This window comes from Cucurbita moschata, unplaced genomic scaffold (genome assembly GCF_002738365.1).
Source record: "Cucurbita moschata cultivar Rifu unplaced genomic scaffold, Cmos_1.0 Cmo_Scf00007, whole genome shotgun sequence".
Taxonomy (NCBI): Eukaryota; Viridiplantae; Streptophyta; class Magnoliopsida; order Cucurbitales; family Cucurbitaceae; genus Cucurbita; species Cucurbita moschata.
In genome coordinates, this window is record NW_019268523.1 from 643,232 (window position 1) to 656,811 (window position 13,580).

Consider the following 13,580-nt stretch of genomic DNA (forward strand, 5'->3'; position numbering starts at 1 on the left):
CGTTGTGTATCTCGGTCCATCTTACAATTTTAAAAGCATATATTATAAAGATTTTCAAACTCTTATAACTAATTATAATTACTTTCATCGACTGAACTGGAAGCTCACACTTTAGTCAATAATATATATCCCTATCGTTATCCTTTGTATTATGCTCAAAAAAAAAAAAAAAAACACATTTTCGCCTCTTTTTTTTTTCACTCTTATCTTATCCCTTTAATCCACACTTTAAAAAAAGAAAAATAAAAAATTTGCTGAATATTCTTGTTTGATCTTGTCGAATTGGAATAAAAAGTTGCATCAGTCGAAGATTAACGTATAAATATGAATAAGTTTGGTAAAATTGACCCAAACTTATCATAAAAAATGAATTGACATAATGTTTTATAGTGATGTTGTTGTAATTAGGATGAAATGGTTTAGTTTTGGAATTTTATATGGGCGAGTTGGTGTGGCCGTGGCCTTCCCGCCTTTAGCCGGAATACCTAATGCACATATCAACGGCAAGCTTCTTTAAAAAATTAAAATCAAATTAAATAAAAAAACATCCACTCTGGAAAATATATGGATAGGATCAAAAATACCTTGACTTTTATATTTTACAAATAATCAAAATAAAATAATTTAAACTTGTTTGACACGACCATTTCATTTTAAATAATAATATACTGCTTACTAGTTTTATCCCATTTACTAATTTATTACTATTGTTACTTTTTTTTTTTTTTTAATTAAATTTGTGTATACATGAATAAAACGATGTTATGTATATAAGTCAAAAAGAATCGATATCGACTTGGTGCCAAATCCACACACGCTTTGGCGGTCAAGTTAGAATTACGTAATGAAATTTTAATCTCGTTAATGTAGTCCAATAATCCAACAAAGCTCTCAAATGTTATACATTGAATGAACAAAGGAAACGATTTTGATTGGGCTACAACAAAAAGAGTCGACCTCACATGGGGTCAACCAAAGGCAATCTCATTGGTCATGGTCGACCCCATGTGAGGTTAGTTTTTTAAAACTCAGGCGACTCACACAAGTTGACCATCTAGATTATGAGCTTGAGCTCTCTTACCCGTGTCATTAGTCTCATTTTTAAAATTTTTGTATGTTTCATGTACTTTTTAATTTAAGCATAAAATTGATTTTTAAACTTTCACCACATGCTTTTTTATTCCATTACCATTGTTTGCCAGTTGTTAACAATAAATAATTAAGTCTTTTCAATTATTTTCTTATCCACCAAAAATTCCTTTGGATAACTATAGCTGAACGGATTGGATGTGAGCTCCAATACCCAAAGCTTTATGCCACAAAATAATATATTTGGATGAAAAATATATATAATTTTTTATCTGCAAAAATAAATAATTTTATTTCACAAAAACCACACGTATTCTTTATTTATTATTTATATTCATAATAATATAATAAAAATCCAGCCAGAATCCTTTTTTATATACAAAATATGAGAAATTAAAGATTTAAATAATAATAAAGAATTATTTTTTTAATGGGACAAATGTGCTGAAACATATCCAATATTGAGAATATGCAAATGGTATTGAGAAAGAAGTGAAATAATGGACAATGGGTTCCCATTCAAATAAATAAAATTAAAAATGGATTTCAAAACGACGTGCTTTTCTGCGTTTCCATTACCGCCCATTCCAATCAAATTACACCAACACCACGTGTCAAACTACTACTCGCCTAACCTACTGACTCGGATACCAGCCACCCACTTCAACCTTTCCCAATTGGTGTCTGACTCGGATCGCTTTCTTTTTTTCTTCCTCTCTCTCCCGCCAACTAAGTAATCACAATCACAAATCACGCATGTTCGGTTGCCGACACGTGGTATGGCAATCACGTGTTCCGCCAACTGATAATCAATTCCAGCTGTCGGATCACACGCGGACATATCCGACTGCACAGGCGGTGCCAAAAAGGCCACGCCGATTGTCCCACGTGGCTGTACAGTTGGATTTAGAAATGGCCTTAAAAGCTATTTTAATATTAAACAGTAATCAACTCATAAGCTATTTTAATTTATTTAATAGCGTCATTATACAGGCCTCAAAGCTGACCAACTTATCCCATAAATCCTCATTAATCGATATCAAGTATCTAATCACGGGCAACTTATGCCACGTACTTTATATATATATATATATATATATATATATATATATATATATATATATATATATATTATACAAATAAAAAAATAAAAAAACAATTGTGAAAAAAATGTTGGGGGCTGTGGAACATGCGGCGTGTAGTTTTGTTGACTTTAGAGATGATTCAAAACAGCCGAACAGATGTTGCGCCTGAAAATGGGGCATTAAATTTTAATTCTATATGACTAAATTAGCAGAAATAAATAAATAAATAAATAAATATATTTAGTGGTTAATTCGATGGTAATTGTAAATTAATTGTTAAAAAGAATATTTATAACTATTATTTTACCTCATGGACGTTCCATATCTGAATTAAATAAAAATAAAATAAAATCATCCTAAATTAAAATAAAATCTTTAGAGATTGGAATCCCAACTATTAAAATAGAATAATTTTGAAAGTTAAAAGATTTAAATAAAATTCAAAGGAAGTAAAAATAAACTGCAAAAAAATCAGTCAATGATCTTAAATATTCGTGTAGCTGGAGATAAAATGGTACCGAAAATGGCATAGCAAATTGGATGAAGGGGAGGTTGTTGAGTGAATTAGAAGGTGAAATTCCTTGAAGCCTAAGCCATTTATTGGGGAACGGTTGGAATGAAAACAGCATATGGAATATATACTAATTTCTTACGCATGGGTCATAAAAACCCAAAATTAACGATTAAAAATTAAAATGAAGATAATTATCATATGTTATATCATTTGAGGTCAGATATTTAAAATTTGATGCACATCTATACATCTGAATAATACTTTACGATAATTGATATGTACTATTGTATTTGAAGTTAGAGGTTCGTATGGAAACCACAACCATACGACATACTACTGTGCAACCATGTAATATGTTTGGTACTCTACCGATATTTCATGTCACATACTTTATGAAAGTAAATTGTTTTTATAAATTATTTTTGTCATAAAAATTCCATTAAGATCCCTAGAAAAATCAAGATTTTTTTAAAAAATATATTATTTTTAAATAATAATGTATCGTAGTTTGATTGGGCTTTAGTGAACAAACTTTGTGACAAAGCCCATGAAACGGCCCAACTCAATTCAACCGCAATCCTAGCTGGCCCAGAAAATGAAATTACGTCGCGTGTGCCCCAAACGCGACCTTATTATCCCTTTAATTAACTAAACTTCATGATATGGAAAGCCATTTTGATTACCGGTGCATGCCGCCGGTCTGCGTTGGCCGGCGGCGGCTAGCAATTAATATCGGGATTGATACTCAGATATGGTAGCTGGTGCCTTAGTAATGCATTCTGTTTCTTTTCCCTTTTTGGCTGCGTATTTTCCTTTAATTCGTCAACTCTCCTTCCCTTCCCCTATTTGGGTCCTCAAAAAGTTTAAATTTTTGCTCGATTTTTATAGTCCTCTCTGTCTAGATCCATCAAGAACATGATAATATCCAAACAGGTTGAAGAAGCCAGTTTCTCAGGGCAGAATCAAACCATGGTTGAATCAAATGAGAGCGATCGAGAAGATAAGGCGAATGAATTACCATTTAGCTTCAAAAGCCTCCTCTGGCATGGAGGCTCTGTTTATGACGCCTGGTTCAATTGTGCATCAAATCAGGTCCCAAAGCTTCAAAACTTACCAATCCCACAAAAACCCATCACTTTTGTTCAAGTCTTTTCTTTTTACAGGTCGCTCAGGTGCTGTTATCTCTGCCGTACTCTTTCTCTCAACTGGGAATGCTCTCAGGCATCATATAAGTATTTTACGGCATTATGGGAAGCTGGACTGCATATTTGATTAGCATTCTTTACGTTGAGTATCGAACACGAAAGGAAAAGGAGAATGTTAGCTTCAAGAACCATGTCATTCAGGTTAGAACATCCCATCAGCAAATTGGGAACTTTTGTGCATTTTCTTGATGAATTTATTTGTTAATTCAGTGGTTTGAAGTGCTGGATGGGCTGTTGGGTCCATACTGGAAGGCTGCTGGCCTGGCTTTCAGCTGTACTTTCCTCCTCTTTGGCGCTGTCATTCAGCTAATAGCTTGTGCAAGGTGCATACACCACTCCACACCTCCATGGCGCCTGTTCTCTGCTGGGTTTGAACTGTAATGCGTGTGTTTGTGAATGGCATTGGCAGCAACATATATTACATAAATGACAAGCTGGAGAAGAGGACATGGACTTACATATTTGGAGCGTGCTGTGCCACGACTGTGTTTGTGCCATCTTATCACAACTATAGAATAGCGTCTTTCCTTGGCCTTGGAATGACCACTTACACTGCATGGTATTTGACCATTGCAGCTCTTCTTCATGGCCAGGTCTCTTCACTCATCGAATCAATGCTCCTTTTTAGGCCTTTTTTGGATTTTATGATCGTTTTTTGAGTTCTTTTTTTTTTTAATGTTTTTAAGGTCGAGGGTGTCAAACATTCAGGTCCAACCAAAATGGTGCTCTACTTCACTGGTGCAACCAACATACTCTACACATTTGGTGGCCACGCCATCACTGTGTAAGCAGCTCAGGCTCACCGTTAGCATACATGACGCTCTTTAAGCTTTCATTTATGGATTTTCTCTTAAAATTTTAAAATTGTTATTTCACACCTTTCTATAAAAACTGTTTCATTTACCTCTAGAACATACGTGTGATCTCACAATCCACCTCTTCCAGAGACTTAACGTCATTGTTGACATTAATTCCACTCTTCGATTACATGAATTTTAAGAAAAATAAGGATAATTAAAATTAAAAAAGATATAATTTTTATTAAAATATTGTGAATTTTGGGCCAAAAGTATTTATTTTATTTTTTAATTTTATTAAATTTCAAATTTGATACGAGAAAAAGAAAAATCTGAAAAGGGAAATTTGGCGCGGTAGGGAAATAATGGACGCCATGTGGAAGCCTCGAAAATTCAAGACTATTTATTTCAGTGCCACTCTTTACGTCTTCACTTTAACCATCCCCTCCGCTGCCGCTGTCTACTGGGCTTTCGGCGACCAACTCCTTACTCACTCCAACGCCTTCTCTCTTCTTCCCGTCAGCGGATGGCGTACCGCCGCCGTCGTTTTCATGCTCATTCATCAGGTTTGTTTATACTACCTAAATTTCATTGCAAATTTGATTTGACGTCAAACGGTTGGGTGCAGTTCATAACATATGGGATTGCTTGCATCCCATTTTGTTTTGTGTGGTAGAAAGTGATTGGAATGCATGAAAACAAGAGCATTGTCTTTCAGTTCCATAGTTCTTACTCCTCATTGCGAATTTTGATTTTCTCACTATTTTTTTTTGTTTATGCATTTGATCGAACGGTTGGTGTGCAGTTTGTAACATTTGGGTTTGCTTGTACGCCGTTGTATTTCGTGTGGGAGAAAGTGATTGGAATGCATGATTCAAAGAGCATGTGTCTGAGGGCGCTTGCCCGATTACCGGTTGTGATACCCATTTGGTTTTTGGCCATTATTTTCCCCTTTTTTGGACCCATCAACTCTGCGGTGGGGGCGCTTCTGGTTAGCTTCACCGTCTACATCATCCCTTCTTTAGCACACATGCTCACTTTCAGATCTGCCTCTGCCCGACAGGTAAATGCCTTTGTCTCTTTATCCTTCTATTTCATTTCTTCAATTACATTTTACATAATACCTATGTATTCAATCTCCCATCACTTCTTGACCATATCATTTGCTGGGTCATAGTTTGATTTGGTCTAAATTTCCGATAATTTTGCAATCTAAGCTAATAGCTGAATCATTGAAAATTTAATGCAAACTTGGTTAAGAGTTCAGAACATTCCTTACGTAGTCTTGAGCTGTTTTTACCATGTGCTTTGTTCAGAACATTCCTTATTTAATGCAAACTGGTTGAATATTCTGTTTGTTACCTGTGATTCAGCCTTTAATGATATGTAGAATTCTAATGAAGCGAACCAAGAAGCTACCATAGTCGTAAACCCCTGTATAAATTTAGATGGATGAAGATGATGATAGTAGAATCTACTTTGGGTGCAGAATGCTGCAGAGAAACTTCCCTTCTTCCTCCCTAGCTGGGTAGCCATGTATGTGGTGAACAGTTTTATAGTGGTCTGGGTCCTGGTCGTTGGGTTTGGATTTGGAGGGTGGGCTAGCATAGCCAACTTCATCAAGCAAGTCGACACTTTTGGGGTTTTTGCGGAGTGCTACCAGTGTCCACCCAAGGCCCCAACAACTGCCCATCATTGAATTGTCTCTCTACTGTATAAATATCGAAGGCGTACACAGAAGAGCATCAGACTTCCCCTCCTGATGTGCACATATTAATCAGCCAAATCTTGTCTCTTTCATCTTTGTGTTTTTTACATTGGATGAGTATTTCGATATTTACATTAACTTGAATAGGTTTTAGTTTCAAGAATAACCATTGTGTTATTTGAGATTTTTAGAAACTAAGATAATTACAATGTGTTTCTACCAAGAGTCGATTTCATAATCTCGAAAGTTAAAAGTGAAAATTAATACACTTTCAAAAGTCTTATCGTGTGCGAGGATTGAAGTATTGATGTTGGAATTCATACATATTTTACGAATATGCCCATTTCGATTCGGTTTTCGTTTTTCCGGATAATTCATTTTGCAATTTATCTCCTCGTTTCTCTCACGGATAAGACTAGCACCCCAAGACAGAATCTTCTTCATCCCACTGGGTCATCGAATCCCCGCGAAATTTTCAGTCAAACAGCTCACAATCGCTGGGAGCTCTTTTTCTAATCAATGGAGTTATTTAATCTACTGGGTTAACTTCAGTAGTTTCGCGGGTACTTTCTTAAATGAATTTTCCTGCAACTTTTCGTGGGAATTCCTTCCCCCTGTCTCAGTGCAGCTCTTGCTGTTACGTTCGTTTCAATCCGTTTACTGGCTTCAGGGAGCAACAGATTCGTCATTACAGCCTCAAGCTCTATCAGGTCTCCAGGTAACTTGCTTAGTTTCTAATTGGAGGCTCGTAATGCAGGGCTGTAAGGGTATTAAATTCGTTGTTCTTCTGTTTGTAGTGTTGTTACTGATAGCCGTGCGAAGCAAGGGGTTTCTTGTAGAGTTACCGAAACGCAGACTGAACCAGATGGCAATAATGATAAGGTATTCGTAACTTTGCAGCTGAATCCTTTTTACTTGTTTAGTGACATATTTTTCTGTTTGTCATGGTCAGTCTTCTTAAACTACATGTTTATTTGTAACGTAGAAATTATTTCCACAATTGCCGTTGGATACTTGAAGGGAGTGTGTATTTGCAATTGGAAGTAGATGTTATTTGCAATTGGAAGTAGATGTTTTACTTGTCTAGTGAGATTTACCTAATATTTCACTCATTCTTGTAAATGGTTAAACGGGTTAATTAGACTATACCTCAATTTGTAGGAAGAAGATGATTCTGAAGGTCGGGATCAGCCATCTTTCTCCCACTCCTTCGCAGAAGATAAATTTCAGCTTGATCCTCAGGCGGTTGATGTAGTCAATAATGTTGAAAATAAGGACCAAGGTGACATCCAGGTATGGTATTTCTAGCCATTCGCAACTCTTATACATAATGAAACTAGCTTGGAAATCAGTTTCTGGCTAGAAAGTGTTCTCGAGTAGCTACTGCCGACTGAAATAGAGATTTGTGCTTTGCCCGGAAATGAGTTCTAAATGATGCTTTTTTATAGAATATAAGTCAGAGTTTCGTCTTCTTCCAACAGAAGCATGTAAATCTTTATTGCATGGTGCACTTGAGTGTACACGAAGTCCTATACTCGGTATAAATACCGATCCAGCAAGGCTATATAATTCAGTTGTTGTAATTAATAAAACATAGGTGGTCTTATCTTAATCTCACCATCAGAATCCGGCTTATGAGTCACCACTTCATTTTATAAGTCAAATCTTCTTGAAGTGTCAGAGAAGGGGTGATTACAAACTTAGTTTGTGTCCTCAATGTGTTTGAAGTGCTTTTAAACTTTGAAACAGGATATTGATAATGTAGAAGTTGCTAGTGGATCTCCACTTCCAGGACTAAAGGTACTTATAGTTTGTTGCTGTATTTTTCTTGTAACACTCTAAAAGGAAAGTTTTCATGCTCCATACCTCATCTGTTATTCGTTTGATAAAATTGCCAACAGCCACAACAACTGGATGAATCATTCAGAATGCCCCGAGAAACAATTGAAATTCTTAAGAACCAAGTATTTGGATTTGATACTTTCTTTGTGACAAGTCAGGATCCATATGAGGTGAGTCGATTATATATCTATTCTTCTTATTTATGCCTCGTGATTTTCTACTTTTCTTTGAATTTTTATAATTAATATGTAAGTAGGGGTTGGGCTCGAATGGAGCTATATATGTTAGCCACTAACATAATCTAGTACTAGTTTACCTACTCTCTCTCAAATAAGTTTTTTAACACGTGAAAATTCCATACACAAATTTAACTTCTAATAAAACTTGCAACTGATATCGTGTGAATTGTATATAATATGTGAATAAGTAAAAGAAGAGATGTTTGAAAGTACTTAATATAGAGTGGACAAAACGACCTGGATGGCCGAATATGAATATCCTAACCTTTTGCATGTATTTTTTTTTTTTTTTTTTTTGGTATCTTATGCTAGGGTGGAGTCTTGTTTAAAGGAAATTTGCGAGGAGAGGCTGCTAAGAGCTACGAAAAGATAAGGAGGAGAATGGAGGTATCTCTATGTCTGCATTTGTCTTTATGTTACTGATTCTTAAATATCACTAAGTAATTAGTCGCTTACTTAATATTCCGGGAACTGTACAGGATAAATTTGGGGATGTATATAAGCTTTTTCTTTTAGTTAATCCAGAGGATGATAAACCTGTAGCTGTTGTTGTCCCACGAAAGACCCTGCAACCCGAGACAACAGGTGAGCATTGAGTTTGTGATTGATGCTATTTACCCTTGTGGGAGTTGCGAGTTAGAGAGAATATGGACATTCACATTAAAGTTAAAAATTTGCAGCTGTCCCAGAATGGTTTGCTGCTGCCGCTTTTGGACTGGTTACTGTATTTACCCTACTTCTTCGAAATGTGCCTGCATTACAATCCAACTTACTGTATGAAAATGTCCTATAAGCACTTGCACTTTTAGTATTATCTTCTGTTCAATAATTGAATTTTTTAGTTATAAGTTTTCCCCATTTCTTTTTATGTAAATCTACTGCTCCTATTGTACAATGTTTTTTTACGTGTCGTCATTAAGAGAATTTTTATCTACTGGGGAAGGTCTTTGTTGCTGCTTCATGACCTCATTTGAATTTTTAGATGCATTATTTTTGTGGCAGATCGACTTTTGACAACCTTGAGTTGCTTAAAGATGGAATATCTGGTGCTTTTGTAACTGCACTTGTTTTAGGAGTGCATGAACTTGGCCATATATTAGTTGCAAGAGAAGCAGGAATTAAGTTTGGGATTCCATACTTTGTTCCTAGTTGGCAGGTGATATACAGTTTTCCCGCAAGTATTCTTTGATCATAGAACAATTCATCAATATATTCCTAGCGGATTTCAGCTGTTTTTTCTCCGTTCAATGACTGCCAACTTGTGTCGAATGCTGTCCAAATATATTTATGAATCTAGTGAACTGTTTTGGTTGCAGATAGGCGCCTTTGGTGCAATCACAAGGATCCTTAATATTGTACCCAAGCGTGAAGATCTGCTCAAGGTGGCATTAGCAGGACCGTTAGCTGGGTTTTCTGTGGGCTTCCTTCTTTACATTCTAGGTTTCATCTTGCCACCTAGTGATGGCATTGGAGTTGTCGTTGATGCTTCTGTGTTTCATGAGTCATTTCTAGCCGGTGGTCTTGGTACCATAATATGCTTCTGTTTTTTTTTTTGTTCTCTCTGCTCTCTGGTTCGTGTAGCAGACATTTAACATCTATGGTATCCTTTGTGTTTCTCAGCAAAGCTAATTTTGGGCGATGCCCTGAAGGAAGGAACTTCTATATCCGTGAACCCTCTTGTAATATGGGCTTGGGCTGGACTTCTCATAAACGCCATCAACAGCATCCCTGCTGGAGAGCTTGATGGTGGGAGAATTGCCTTCTCCATATGGGGAAGAAAGGTATGGTTAACTCTTCCATCTTGACCACCTGAAATCAACCCTGTTGGCCTCCCTTGAAACTAGTAGTGACGAAGAAGTACATAAAATAAATTCATAGCTGAAAAATTGACTGTTGCTGATCAAGTTATCATTCTAAACAGGCATCTGCTCGAATCACAGGCGTTTCGATTGTTCTTCTAGGACTAGGCTCACTGTTTAGTGATGTAGCATTTTATTGGGTGGCTTTGATATTCTTCTTACAGAGAGGTCCAATCGCTCCACTTTCTGAGGAAATCACCGATCCTGAGTCGAAGTATGTTGGTCTTGGAATTCTAGTTTTGCTTTTAGGTTTGCTGGTCTGCCTACCATACCCCTTCCCCTTTACACAAGAAACCATCTCAAATTTGTAATGCTACAATCCTTTTTTATTTATAGCTTCAGAAAAGAGTCCTCCTATACCCTTTTACCTGACTCTATTCTGATACACCAATTCACTATATTCCTCTTGATTCAGATCAATATTCAAACCCTTTCTTTTTTTTATTTTATTTTATGGGCGTCCGAGCCAGTTTGCATACACTTGACTAATCTCGGGGACAAACAACTTGATTATTTAACATTTGGATGTGTCCGAGTCAGTTTGCACGCACCTTTAACTATCTCTGGGACATCAACTGTGCAAGATTTGGATGCCAAGAAATTAATTTGAAGATGGCTTAACCATTGGTTTGGAACCATTAAGGTTAAAGTAAATGATTAATAAGTTAAGCAGTTTACTAATATAGATTTTTAATTATTAATTATGAATTTTGATTTAAAATTTAACAATGTTAAATGAATGATTCATCTCTAACTTCTATAAATTCCGAATTGTTTTTTTATAGATAAAACCAGAATTATGAAGTTGGAAAGAGCAGATGGATAAGGCCGCTTTTTTTCTAAAGTCGAAGATTCGGATCTGTTCAACTTACAGAAAAAACACATTCTAGATTTTGTTTTTCCATTTTTGGAGAGAGAGAAGAGAGGACACGAATCCTTCGCCCATTGCTGACTTCGCTGAACACGACGATGGCTTTACCCTCCAATTTTATCAACAGCTCACAGTCCGCGCCGCCTGCCGCCGACACCAGTGAGCTCCATGGTCGTACTAGCAATGGGCTTGCAGTGATCGATGGAAATCACTGTTTCTGTCTAAGAATTGGGAGACGACATGGAATGGAGGGGTTGAGTGGAATTTAGAAATGAACCCAAAAAGCTAAGGAGAAAATAATATAAATAGATAAAAAAATCCAAGTGGAAAAATGAAGCCGAACAGTTGATTGCATTAGCATCCACGTCGTATTGGGTAAAGGGACCGTCTTTTACAGAGAAAGTGGTATTTATAATTGGCGAGACGTAACCAAACTTCTCTGTCCACATTTCTTGTAACTTGCGACTACCCACAAGAACATAGGTAAACTTCCCTTCTCATTCTCTTCCCTTTCTTTTCATTTCCCTTTTTTTCTTCGATTTCTTCCTTGTTTCCCACTCGATTCTTCCTCTTCTTCTTTTTGTTGATTCTGATTTCCTGAGCAATTCAATTTCTGATAACCCATTTCCCCTTTTCAATTTTGTATGAGATTTCAAAGCCATGGGGAGGTTGTTCGTGGTGAACCTTGAAGGAAGGATCTATAGCTGCAAGCACTGCCGAACCCATCTTGCTCTTTATGAGGACATCGTTTCCAAGGTTTTGATACACTAACTGTTCATTTCTGATTTCTGATCTGATTTTTTCTTTAGTTTTTCATTTTACTCTTTTCTGATGCGTTGACGATATTGATCGATCCTTTAATATGATAAGAAAACTATAGTGTTTGACTGTTTTAATTGTAAAAGTTGTTATTAGAAGGATCAGCCCCCATCCCCATGCTTCCTCTTGGGGCATTTTCTTAACTTGATGATCCATAAATTTGGTTAAGATTTTGATTGAGTATATATGTTGGCTCTGTTGATGCCCTTTGTTGGGTCTGCCCTTTGAGTATTCATTTTCAGATTAAAAGATACAAGGAATGTCATTGGAGAAAGTGTTCTGACTTATTTTTTCCTGTGTTTCTATTATTCAGTCATTCCAATCCAGACATGGGAAAGCTTACCTCTTCAGTAAAGTGTAAGTTTTCCTGGATGACAATGGTAATTTGGCCAAATGTTTCCATTAAAGATCCCAAATCTTGTCTGTTTCTTCCCGATGACTAACTAAAAGAATGGGGATAGAGATTAAATCCTCACTTGTTCAATCCCCCTTTTATTTTACATCTTTTATGAACTGCTCTTAAGATCTAGTTTTGGGATTCATAACTTTTGTATATGCTGCTGCTCTTCCCTCGCAATTTCAAGTAAATGTGTTGTCATTTTAGTAGTGAAGGTTCATCATCCTCTATATGCATAAGAATTTAAACTAATCTTCACTTTTTTCCCTTTTAACAGAGTGAATGTTTCTATTGGAGTGAAGGAAACGAGAATGATGATGACAGGGATGCATACCGTTGCTGATATCTTCTGTGTTGGGTGTGGATCAATTGTGGGATGGACATATGTAAGATATCAGAAGAACCTAGAAGTCCTATGCTGTTATGTTCTTATTTGTGCTAACTTCTTTTGGTGATCTTTGATCATTCACTTCAGGAAACTGCCTTTGAAAAGAGCCAGAAGTACAAAGAAGGGAAGTCGGTACTCGAGCGGTAAGTAAAAATGTACATGACGAGTAACTTGCTTCGAATCATTACTTTGAGATTTGAAGCTGCTCTGAAATGTACATTCTGGGAAGAACATCTATCTTGATCATGGTTAAGAAAATGATCTTATTTGGTTCATATGGTGTAACCCTTGAAGTATGAAAAATGCTTACATGGTTTTATGAAGTAGTTATGAATGTATGCATTTTTTATTTGATGAACAGGTCCAAGGTTTCAGGGCCTGGAGGAACCAGTTACTGGGTCAGTCATGCTCATGGCCATGAAACAGCTCATGGTGGAGGAAGTGATGCAGATGAAGTTTGATGATGATGAAGAAGATGAAGATGGTGAATCATATTATTCCAACTGTACAGTCCGCACTCCCAATGTTCATATTCTTCAACTCACTGTTCTTCATCTGTCATTCCTCATTTCAGCAGCTAACTTGCTGTTTGTAACAGAACAGGAATCATTTGACTCTGATTCTTCTGTAACTTCATTTTACTGATTATCGTGTTGCAATACCATATGATATGTTCGTCGTCAAATCTGTGGCCTTCTTTTAGTTAAATATAAAAGTTATGTTCGTAGAGAAACATTTAATCAACATTTACCCCAAGTAGTCATAAA

The 13,580-nt window shown here is 36.3% G+C and overlaps 3 protein-coding genes across 3 annotated transcripts; all 3 read left to right on the plus strand.

The window, feature by feature from the left end:
• The first annotated feature begins 3,422 nt into the window (after positions 1-3,422).
• Positions 3,423-6,666, plus strand: LOC111444971 (auxin transporter protein 1). The gene is made up of 8 exons (XM_023083129.1): positions 3,423-3,780; positions 3,852-4,034; positions 4,104-4,216; positions 4,303-4,486; positions 4,580-4,677; positions 5,049-5,256; positions 5,496-5,753; positions 6,180-6,666. Exons 2-8 carry the CDS (start codon positions 3,936-3,938, stop codon positions 6,387-6,389), a joined length of 1,170 nt encoding a protein of 389 aa, XP_022938897.1. The 5' UTR covers positions 3,423-3,780; positions 3,852-3,935; the 3' UTR covers positions 6,390-6,666.
• A 91-nt stretch (positions 6,667-6,757) lies between these two features.
• LOC111444970 (probable zinc metalloprotease EGY2, chloroplastic) lies at positions 6,758-10,777 on the plus strand. The gene is made up of 12 exons (XM_023083128.1): positions 6,758-7,116; positions 7,196-7,280; positions 7,560-7,691; positions 8,148-8,198; positions 8,300-8,410; positions 8,792-8,866; positions 8,959-9,064; positions 9,160-9,253; positions 9,482-9,635; positions 9,796-10,003; positions 10,100-10,260; positions 10,401-10,777. Exons 1-12 carry the CDS (start codon positions 6,974-6,976, stop codon positions 10,647-10,649), a joined length of 1,569 nt encoding a protein of 522 aa, XP_022938896.1. The 5' UTR covers positions 6,758-6,973; the 3' UTR covers positions 10,650-10,777.
• Positions 10,778-11,557: 780 nt separating this feature from the next.
• On the plus strand, positions 11,558-13,498 carry LOC111444972 (protein yippee-like). The gene is made up of 6 exons (XM_023083130.1): positions 11,558-11,692; positions 11,868-11,965; positions 12,342-12,385; positions 12,703-12,811; positions 12,901-12,956; positions 13,175-13,498. The coding sequence occupies exons 2-6, from the start codon at positions 11,870-11,872 to the stop codon at positions 13,272-13,274; spliced, it is 405 nt and encodes a 134-aa protein (XP_022938898.1). The 5' UTR covers positions 11,558-11,692; positions 11,868-11,869; the 3' UTR covers positions 13,275-13,498.
• The last annotated feature ends 82 nt before the right edge of the window (positions 13,499-13,580 follow it).